At 38.9% G+C, this 11,415-nt stretch overlaps 1 protein-coding gene across 1 annotated transcript in view; it reads left to right on the forward strand.

Annotated features, from left to right (window-relative positions):
• NDNF (neuron derived neurotrophic factor) overlaps positions 1-11,200 on the forward strand; it is a 38,647-nt gene extending 27,447 nt beyond the window's left edge. Inside the window, exons 2-4 of the mRNA XM_003800055.3 lie at positions 717-905; positions 6,978-7,102; positions 9,173-11,200. Coding sequence (XP_003800103.1) covers positions 718-905; positions 6,978-7,102; positions 9,173-10,566 — 1,707 coding nt within the window. The 5' untranslated portion in view covers position 717 and the 3' untranslated portion in view covers positions 10,567-11,200. The remainder of the gene's footprint in view (positions 1-716; positions 906-6,977; positions 7,103-9,172) is intronic.
• The last annotated feature ends 215 nt before the right edge of the window (positions 11,201-11,415 follow it).

Genomic DNA, 11,415 nt, shown 5'->3' on the forward strand with positions numbered 1-11,415 from the left:
ACCGTTGAAGGGTCTGAGACTCTTATAAGAAATAACTCACCTTGTGATTTTGGACGAGTTGCTTAACTTATGAGGAAGTTGAACTTTATAATCTATAAAAATCTCTGACATATGAAAATTTGATCTTGGAATAAGCATAATATTATATATGAACAATCCTTAGTCAAATTTTAAGAAAGAGTAAAAATAACTCTTCAAGGAGAATTTTCTCGCTCTCAATGGGTCTCTGTGACTTACGTTAGATACAGTAGTTCAACCGTATCAGCAGTTAGCAGCTTGACTTTTCAACAATGATTCCAACCAACCATTGGCTTAGCTTTTATGACAGTTGAAAGAACTCACCCTAAGTGATCATTTTAGTGTAAGCTTTGACACATTGATATAATGTTATCTATAATGTTCATATAGGCTTCTGTTCTGCTCTAATGAAGTGAGGATTTTCTTCAAATACCCAGGGACACGAATGCGCCAAGAATCCTTTCATTTCAGAATCCTTTTAATGTCTGATATTCTGGTGAATTCATTCTCAACCTCATAAAATAGTTTCAAGAAAAAGAGAAGGAGAGAGTTGCTTTCAAGATCATGTGCATGTACCCAAAATGTGTGAGATGTCTCTAAGTTTCCATCAAAAATGAAATACTTTTAATCCTTTAGCAAGTTTCAACTTGCCTGAGTGTCTGCTTGCAGAACTGATGTGATGGTTTCTGTTTGGCCAGGATGATGCTGCTTCACTGGTGTCTGCTGTGGCTCCTGTTACCCCTCAGCTCCAGAACCCAGAAGTTACCCACCCGAGATGAGGAACTTTTTCAGATGCAGATTCGGGACAAGGCATTTTTTCATGATTCATCCGTAATTCCAGATGGAGCTGAAATCAGCAGTTATCTCTTTAGAGATACCCTTAAAAGGTAATCTCGCAGTAGTACTTTATCAAAAATCTCATAAAGGATGCCTCCAGAAAAGAAAGTAACCTTTTAGGCTTAGTCTAGATAATTTCAAATCAACCTAGGAATGACATTACTTATTTTCTCTAAGTAAGAAAAAAAATGGCAATGCAACGTTTCATCATTAACTGGAGACTGCTTGAGTCTTGTTGATTGCTATCTTTGGAGTAGAGGAAGCAATCCTTACATTTCTTACATGTTGGAATTATTATTTTCTTATTTTCAGGACAATAGGAAATTTCTAAGAAGGACTCTATAGAACGGAAATGAAATTAATTGAATATATATTATTCTTCAAGCATTTACATTTAAGTTCTACACAGGTAAAGTTAACAATTGTGATCAGATCCTGAGAGAGTCAAATCAAACAGTGATAGAGAATTGATACTGTCCATTAACCTTTATTCCAAGATATGGGCTCACATATTCTTCTAAATATTTCGACCTTTAAAAATTATGTGCTATATTTATTTATTATTAAATTTATTTTATATTATATTAATTATTAAATTATGCTATATTTAAAGTAAATTTTACTAATTACATATTTTATATATATGTATATATATATATATTTTTTTTTTTGGAGACTGTTTCACTCTGTAGAGTGCTTGGCGTCATAGCTCGCAGCAACCTCAAACTCTTGGGCTCAAGTGATCTCTTGTCTCAGCCTCCCAAATAGCTGGGACTACAGGCACCCACCACAACACCTGGCTATTTTTAGAGACGAGGTCTCACTCTGGCTCAGACTGGTCTCCAACCTGTAAGTTTAGGCAATCCACCCACCTTGGCTTCCCAGAGTGCTGGGATTATAGACGTGAGCCACTGAGCCCGGCTCCAACTAATTACATTTATAGTCACTTATCTTGCAGTGCTCAAACTCCTCTCTACACTTGCAGAACACTTGGATACTCTTGGGATAATTATATTTCAAAGCCAAGTTCTCCTTTTAACTTGGGACCCATTGGCCTTCCAAAAGATAAAACTATGTGACACAGTCAGTAATCCATTTTCCAAAGATTGAAGTACATCACACCATTGGGTCATCTTTTCTATTTTGATCAACAAGAATAATGCATTGAAGGTGATTCTTAATCTCTTCCACTTAATGGCACATTTCTGTCCCCATCCCATCAGTCTGAATGATGGTAGGTGATCAGTTTTCCTACTTTGACTGAAACGAACTATTGTTTGAGCATCATTTCAGCACTGCCTGAGTGAAAGTATCTATTTGAATGAATGCAGTGGACTAGGAACTGACCTGTCACGAATCTCCAAATGACATGCACGAGAGAGATGTCACAAAATGAAAGGGGGATGACATAGGAAGAACTTGCTGTCCCAGTCCTTACTAAGACTCAGTCTGTGAAAACAGAAAAGGGAATACAAAACAGTCCTTCTATTTCAAGTTCATCTTAAATATTAACTGAGTTTCTCACTGAATACATTTTGCTTTTCATACTACTTTGTCCCTTGAAATTTCTGAGTGAGTCAATTCAAATCAAAATTTGTCTGGACAAATTACTTTGATTTCCCAAATGTCCTTGTGCACTGCTTCCTTTGCAGTATTCTTTAAGCACAGCCTTCCACATTACGTAATCATATCACTTAACTAGTTCATCTCCTTTAGGCTTCCACTCTAAAAAATTAACTAAGGTTTAGTTCTAAAAGTTGTCTTAAAAATTACATCAAAAAATGTTTTTATTATGAGACATAAGAAAATACTACTTCCTCCTTCCTTTCTCTCCTTTTTATTTCTTTTGTTTATTCATTCTTTATTCTTACCTATTTTTTCACACATAGTGACTGGGGCCCTTGGTATCCACGGTTAGATAAAGTATTAATTTTAACTAGGAATAGTGAGCTTACACCAGTAAGGAGTTGCAGCCACAAGTAAGAAGGTCGTTCCTAGGGGTGAACTATGCAATGATAAGCACAGACATTGTTGATATTCCAACTAAAGACGAAACTCCAGATGAAGCTGAGCAGCAGTGAGTAGAAAAAGACAACAAAGTCATTAATTATTCTTATGTTTATACATAAATTCCAAAGGCTAAATGGCTCCTGGTATGTTTATCCTTGGACTTTGTAATGTGTAGCCATGTTTCCTTAGTTATTCATTACGTTTCTGTCTCTCTCACCTTGACCACATAGATCATGTCCTGTCATCCCTGATTGCCAAGTGCTTTGTGCCTGGTAGACAATAAACATCTATCAGATTGTTAAATTCATTCAAATTATCATTTATCTCTAATCATTAGTGCTTCCATGTGAAGACTTTGACATTAACGGAGTCCTGGTGCTTTATGTATAATGATTCCCTTGTGGAATGCAAGCATGGTTTTATTTGTTATTGGTCACCTATGGCCTGTATTTAAGTTACTAAGACACAGTTGCTTACTTTGGGGAGTAAACTCCTTAATGGTTTGAAATGAGAACAGAAGGTAATAGATGAAGGTGTTCCTTGTTTACGGCTTTTGCATTGGTTACCTGTGCTGCTCACATCAAACCCCCAAACAGACAAGGAACACTCTTACTTACATCATCCCAAATAAGTTATTTTGTTTTACTTATTTCTTTGTAATAAAGGTAGGTTCAGTTATGTTTATGTGGTTAATATCTCCCATGCAACCTAGTCAGAGGAACAAAATTCTTTTCACCAAAAAATATACTGAATTGAAAATTAAGCCTTCTGACATCTCTGTTTAAGAAAGCTTATGGTACATAAAACTTACCATATAGTATAAACAGTTCAGTCAGCTATCCTAGCTAGATGGCTGTTTGTCTCTTTGCTATTTTATATGAATAAGTTGTTGTTACTTTTATAAAGTTTTCACTTCATGTGTCCCCCCCAAGCCCCATTCCCATCTTCTATCTTCAAATTCGTCTTTGAATGGTGGGGAGAGGGGAAGTCCTTTATTTGCAGATTCTTTATCTTCACATAGAAACAAACTCTAGGTATTCATCTCCTCAGGCTGGAACAATATGTCTGGTGTCAGGATTCTTGAGTTATAGTTGTTATTTTTATTTATTTATTTTGAGACAGAGTCTCACTATGTCACCCTATGTCACCCTTGGTAGAGTGCCGTGTCATCATAGTTCATAGCAACTTCAAACTCTTGGGCTTAAGCGACTCTCCTGCCTCAGTCTCCCAAGTAGCTAGGACTACAGGTGCCTGCCACATGCCCAGCTATTTTTTTTTTTTGCAGTTGTCATTGTTGTTTAGCTGGCCTGGGCCAGTTTCAAACCTGCCAGCCTCATGGATGTGGCTGGCCCCGTAACCACTGTGCTATAGGCACTGAGCATTGAGTTACATTTATTAATTTAGTAATTTGCTCATTCAAAAATGTTGATCAAGTATCTGCTACATGTGGAAATCTGTGCTAAGTGCTGGAAAATACAGAAGCATGGCAAATGAACTAAGGCCCTTGTGGGGAAAATGACATAAGTCAAATAATAATAATACAGTTATGTAGTTATAAATAGCAATAAGTGCTTGAAGGTAAAACTGTATTGGATACTTTGAGAATATATAAAATCACCTGATCCAGAGTGGGAGTGGGACAGAAAAGGCATCTTTGAAGAAGTGACATTTAAATGAGGACGGGTAAAAGGGTACACTAAAGGCAGAGGAAACCAAAGGCTCAGAGGTGGGGTGGAGTTGGAGAAACTTAAGAAATCCTATGTGTGACCACAAAAAGTTAAACTGGAAGTGATATGACAAGTGACTGATGAGGTAGGCAGAGGCCCCCACTGAAGAGAGTTTGGACTATGTGAACAATTAAGAATTTTCCCCCAAAGTTGAAATGCACAGGTGTGAAGGTGCTGTGAGCTGGAAACCACAGAATAGATTTCTTTTCTAGGATATTACTCTTGTTGCAGTGTGAAAAATGGTTTAGAGGTAGGGAAAGTGGATGTATAAGGAAATAGCTATTCATTGATTCATTCAATGGATTTGCATTGAGATTGCCTGGAAGAGGCAATCTGAGTAGAGAGAGGAAGGAGACAAGTTTAGAGATTTGGTTGTAAGATATTGTAGGTTCTTACTCTGCATGAAACAAGAAGTTCTAGGAGGGTTTGCGCAAGGGAGTGTGTTGTGTTTGACTTAGGTTGACAGATCCACTTGGTCTGGAACAGAGTGAATAAACTAAGAGGTCAAGTTGGAAGCAGGAGGCTCACTCAGGAGGCAACTGCGGTGCCCAGGCAAGAGATAAGGGTGGCTTGGATTAGATGGTAACAGATAAAGTGGAACACAGAGGTAGATTCTGAATGTATTTCAAAGGTGGGGCCAAAGGTGTCTGCTTAGTCATTGTAGGTGGAGTGGAAGGGAACAAGGAAGTCAAGAATGTGTTTGTCTTGCGTGACAAGAAGGTTGGAATTGTTGTTTTCTGAGAAGGGATAGACTATAAGAGAAGGTGATTTGGGGGAAAGAATCTGAAATTTGGATTAGATATCTTACATGTGAAATTCCCTTCAGATCTAAGTGAAGATAGCAGGATAAGAGTTGTAACTGGAATTTAAACAAGAGTTCAGGTTGATGATTCAAAGCTGGGAGTGGTTAAACATACAAGAGTTTAAAGTCAGGGGCCAGGGTGAGTGGGGAGTAAGTATTGGTGGAAAAGAGGTGTCCCAGCACAGGCCGTGGTTCACTCCAGAGGCTGAAGTTTGGGAAGCAGCCAGCAGGAAACTGGCTTCCGTGTGGAAGGCTGTGGTGTCCAGTCTGCAGAGCGAGTTGATGTTAGCTACCTCTTACAGTAGGTACCCAGGAGGTTCAACCAGCAGAAAGAGAAACCTGCTTTTCTTTGCTGTGGCATCAGTCAGCAACTCTGGGCTTTCTAAAACGAAAATTGTGGTTTCCTCATTTGCCAGATGTTATGTGTTGAAACATAATTACATGAAATCATGTTAAGTCCTCTGGAGTAAGAATGTATAGTATTTTTTATAGATAAACAGTATTTGTATTCATGTTAAACAGTGTTTTGAAACATCACAATAAATTTTTTTCAATTTTTTTTTGAAGCAGACCCTGACTTTGTTACCACCCTTGGTAGAATGCCATGGTGTCATAGCTCACAACCACCTCAAACTCTTGGGCTCTTGGGCTGATACTCTTGCATCAGCCTCCTGAGTAGCTGGGACTCCAGGCACTGGCCATAACACCCGCCTATCTTTAGAGATAGGCCTTTTCTTTCCCTCAGGTTGGTCTCAAATTCCTGAGCTCCAGCCATCCACCTGCCTCAGCCTCCCAGAGTGCTAGGATTACAGACGTGAACCACCACGCCCAGCCTTAAATTTTTTAAATGTTTAAACATCATTAACTTATTTAATGCAACAAAAAATCTTGGTGATGAAGAAGTGACTGACAAATAAGTCTTTCCGCTGACTGACACAATAATCTTTGTGTTTTTTCTTTTTTAATTTCTCAAATGGTGATTAAAAACCACTATTGAAAAAGGTATGGAAGATCAAAGCTGTGAATGAAAGTCACTAATGTAAAAATGTGAGTACAGTGTTAGTTTGCCAGAGACCAACATACATTTTAGAACTAGGTTGCTGTGCAGATGATCTTTCCAAATAGTTGCAGCTATGTCAGTACCCTTGGGCTAATGGACAAATTTATCACCAAATTTATGGAAAACGCAACACCTATAAGGCAGCAAACCTAGAAATTTCCTTGATTGTGACTTACTTTATAATGGCACGGGCTATGTGAAATAATACCCAGACATGGGTTAAGTGTTAATTTTTACTCTTAAGTCAAAATACTTTTTGTTCAGTGTCTTTCATTATTTCACATTGTATTTATTGAAAATAAATCTGGCTGCGGAACCTTGAGGCTGTTGGGACTTGCATAGTTAATGCCATAAGTATCATGTTTTGTGCCAAACAGTAAATATTAGGCTCTGTTTAAAAAAAAATAAAATGAAATTTTATGGAAGTTTTATAAAAGTGAATACCAAATTATTTTCCACTGTCTTGATTGTATAAATGTTAGAAAAAAGTATCATGGTCTGAATTGGGTTCACTTTCCTACAGGTATTTCTTTGTGGTTGAAGAAGACAATACCCCATTATCAGTCACGGTGACTCCCTGTGATGCGCCTTTGGAATGGAAGCTGAGCCTCCAGGAGCTGCCAGAGGAGACGAGTGGGGAAGGCTCAGGTACACAGCACCACAGATCTGGTCCCAGACCCCTGGATGGATGCTTTAACGGCTGATGAAACAAACATACAACCTTCTGTTAATAAGAGATAAACAGCATAGGTGCACAGGTGAAACCAGAATTCTAAGGCAGAGATAATGTAAGGAGGTAATGGAGAGAGAGCATCAGATGACATTGATCTTAAAAATAAAAGGTTAGAAGAGACAGGTAGGGGACTGAGGATTAAGGGGAAGGGGAGAGGTTGGAGTAGGCTCTGTGACTTTGGTTTACAGTCTTGCCTGAATGTTCAGATAACGTATAGGGCTTTAAAAATTGCTGATGCCTATATCTTGTCCTTAGTGGTACTGATTTAATTGCCCCAAGTGTGGTCTGAACACCGGGATTATGCCCCCCCCCACTACGTGATTCCAACCTGTAGCCAAGGTTAAGAACCTCAGATCTCTAGACAGAGAAAAGATACACATTTCAAAGTATATGCCACCCTAACTCCAGGGGCAAAATAAGGGGTAGAAACAGAGCAGCAAAGAAGCATTTAGTGACAGTTAAAGGCTAAGAAGAAAAGAGAGTCAGTGGCAGAGAGGGTGAAGCACTGAAGGAGATGCAGATGATAGAGAGCAAAAACCCCAAGATACAAGGTAAATGAGAAGAGTCACATGGGGCCCGGCGTGGTGCTGCTCCCTTTAAGGGCATCATCACTTAAAGGTGAAGGCTGGCTATGTAAGAAAGGGGCCCTGCCAAGGATGCTAGCCAGCTAGGGTACTTGCAAGCAAGAGTGAGCATCCTAATTCAGAAAATGAGACTGAGATATAGAAAATGACCCCAGAGATTAACATGGCTGTGTGATGACTGTGTCCATCCCATGGTTTGGGAATCTCAAATTCTACACACCTCACTTTTGATCTGTAAAAAGTTTGTTTTACATACTGGCTACCCCATACTTCCCCTGATCTTGGAAACTTACCTACACACTGATATCTGTGTGATATCTGATATTAATAGTAAGAAAGATGGAAAAACTTGATTTGTCCTCAGTGCTTTCCCTATATTATTCCTGGGCATTATTCTAGAGGTTGAACATAGGCCTCTTACTGTGCTTTGTAGTCCATATTTTAATCAGATATTCTAGTCCTCCTAATAGTAATGAACGTAGTAAAATGATGCCTATCACAACATAGACTGATAGAATCCTTTTGGTAAGCAGATTGACGAGATGAACAATCTTTAAAAAGTATGTAGTCTTTTTATTTTTTTGAAACAGAGTCTCACTCTTTCAACCTGGGTAGAGTGCCATGGCATCATAGAAAGCTTCTTGCCTCAGCCTCCCAAGTAGCTGGGCCTATAGGTGTACACTACTACCAGGCCCAGCTAGTTTTCTATTTCAAGTAGAGACAGGTCTCAATTTTGCTCAGGCTGGTCTCAAACTCCTGAGCTCAAGCAATCTACCCACTTCTGCCTGCCAGAGTGCTTCGATTACAGACATGAGCCACCATGCCCTGCCAAAGTTTCAAGTCTTTTACCTAAAAATTCCACTAATTGGATTCTGGGGAAATCCTTACACATATATAAGAGCATTATTTATAATGATCAAAAATTGACCAACAGGATTGTTTTTTACAATATAATATTAAAGGAGAAAAATAGATTCAAACAGTGGAGGTTTGTCTAGGTATATGTATGCATGAGAATAAATGTTACTAAATTACAGAGAAAAACGAGGAGAAATAGTACCAATTTCACATAAATGTCTAAAGCAGTGGTGCTCAACCTAATGCCGTGATGTATTTTCATTGTTACAAAGGGGTCACGACCCACAGGCTGAGAACCACTGGTCTCAAGGGAAAGACTGGATGGAGATAAACCAAAGTATTAATAAATGACTACCTCTGAATAAGGAATTAATGGATGATTTTTTTATCTTGTTATTTTTCTCTATTTCCTAATTTTTCTATTGTGAACATATATTCTTTTTATAATGGCAAATAATAAGATAAACTCCAAACAGAACTTCAGGTTGGCAAGCCACAGTGTGTGCCCTGACGTGTAGCCTGTATTTCTCTTGTATCTTCTAGGTGAGCCAGAACCTCTTGAGCAGCAGAAGCAGCAGATCATCCATGAGAAAGGCACAGAGTTGTTCTCCTACAAAGGCAATGATGTTGAGTATTTTATATCTTCTAGCTCCCCATCTGGCTTATATCAGCTAGAGCTCCTTTCAACAGAGAAAGACACACATTTCAAAGTCTATGCCACCACAACTCCAGAGTCTGATCAGCCCTACCCTGAATTACCATATGACCCACGAGTAGATGTTACCTCCCTGGGACGTACCACAGTCACCTTGGCCTGGAAACCGAGCCCCACAGCCTCTTTGCTTAAACAACCCATTCAATACTGTGTGGTCATCAACAAAGAGCACAATTTCAAGAGTCTCTGTGCAGTGGAAGCAAAATTGAGTGCAGATGACGCCTTTATGATGGCACCCAAACCTGGTCTGGACTTCAGCCCCTTTGACTTTGCCCACTTTGGATTTCCTTCAGATAATTCAGGTAAAGAACGCGGCTTCCTAGCAAAGCCTTCTCCAAAAATAGGGCGTCATATCTACTCTAGGCCCAAGGTTGACATTCAGAAAATCTGCATAGGAAACAAGAACATCTTCACTGTCTCTGACCTGAAGCCTGACACCCAGTACTACTTTGACGTCTTTGTAGTCAACAGCAACAGCAACATGAGCACTGCTTATGTAGGTACCTTTGCCAGGACCAAGGAAGAAGCTAAACAGAAGACTGTCGACCTGAAAGATGGGAAAGTTTCAGATGTATTTGTTAAAAGGAAGGGAGCAAAGTTTCTACGGTTTGCTCCAGTCTCCTCTCACCAAAAAGTCACCGTCTTTATTCACTCTTGTCTGGACACTGTCCAAATCCAAGTAAGAAGAGACGGGAAGCTTATTCTGTCTCAGAATGTGGAAGGTATTCGTCAGTTTCAGCTTCGAGGAAAACCTAAAGCAAAATATCTCATTCGACTGAAGGGAAACAAGAAAGGAGCATCTATGTTGAAAATTCTAGCTACCACAAGGCCCAGCAAGCAGTCATTTCCCTCTCTTCCTGAAGACACAAGAATTAAAGCCTTCGACAAGCTCCGTACCTGTTCTTCAGCCACTGTGGCTTGGCTAGGCACACAGGAAAGAAATAAGTTTTGCATCTACAAAAAAGAAGTGGATGATAATTACAATGAAGACCAGAAGAAAAGAGAGCAAAACCAATGCCTAGGGCCCGACACAAGGAAGAAATCAGAAAAGGTCCTCTGTAAATATTTCCACAGTCAAAACCTACAGAAAGCAGTGACCACAGAAACAATTAAAGGTCTTCAGCCTGGCAAATCTTACCTGCTGGATGTTTATGTCATAGGACATGGGGGACACTCTGTGAAGTATCAGAGTAAGGTTGTGAAAACCAGGAAGTTCTGTTAGTCACCTAATTATAGAGATATATTACGTAGAACTCCAGGAGGGACATTAAATCACTTTAAGTATAAGCTGACTACTCCCACAGCTGAGAGAAGTTGTGACCTGTGCTTGTTCTCTGGAAGGAGGGATATCAGCATGTGTACATTGATGTTCATAGACGTGACTGTTGGAGGGAACTCGTTCTAGCGTGCCCCATGGCACCTAGTGTGCGTCTGATGCCAGTTGATGTCAAAGAGGACTTCTTGAAGGAACTTCCATCCCTTGCTTTGACCACTTGCATGAACTGCTTCTAAATTATTTTATTACCTAAAAATTTAAAATAATGCCATTCATTGCACACATCCACAAATGCAAATCGTTCCTCTCTGTAGATGCTAGAATATATATAAATTATTTTATAAAGTCTTGTTTTAAATGTCAGTGTTTTTATGATTGTAAACTATTAAATTCTTTTCCTGTTAAAGTACAGATCTAATCTAAGTATTATTAAGTGGACAGCCCTTTAGTCAGTTATATTGCTATTGTAAATTCTAATTTGTTGAGTAAAATGTTTAAATACTATATGTATCTCGTGTACAAAGTTGGCATACATTATATTCATGTACATAAAATTAAAGATACTAGATTATATACTGTTCATTTTTCGAAGCAGCTACCTTGGTGTATTCAATTTCTAGTCTGTTCCTAAAACTGCACCTTTCTGTAATTTGGCACCAAAATGGACCCTTTTTTAATAGTTAAAAAGGGATGCTGCCTGTCTCAAAAGTTATGTTGCCATTAGAAACAGTTCCTAAAATCTGTACTGTAACATTGAATGAGAATCAGCAATTGTGAGGGCTTAGAGTTATGACA

Source organism: Otolemur garnettii, unplaced genomic scaffold (genome assembly GCF_000181295.1).
Source record: "Otolemur garnettii isolate 467f Iridium unplaced genomic scaffold, OtoGar3 scaffold00164, whole genome shotgun sequence".
NCBI classification, from domain to species: Eukaryota; Metazoa; Chordata; class Mammalia; order Primates; family Galagidae; genus Otolemur; species Otolemur garnettii.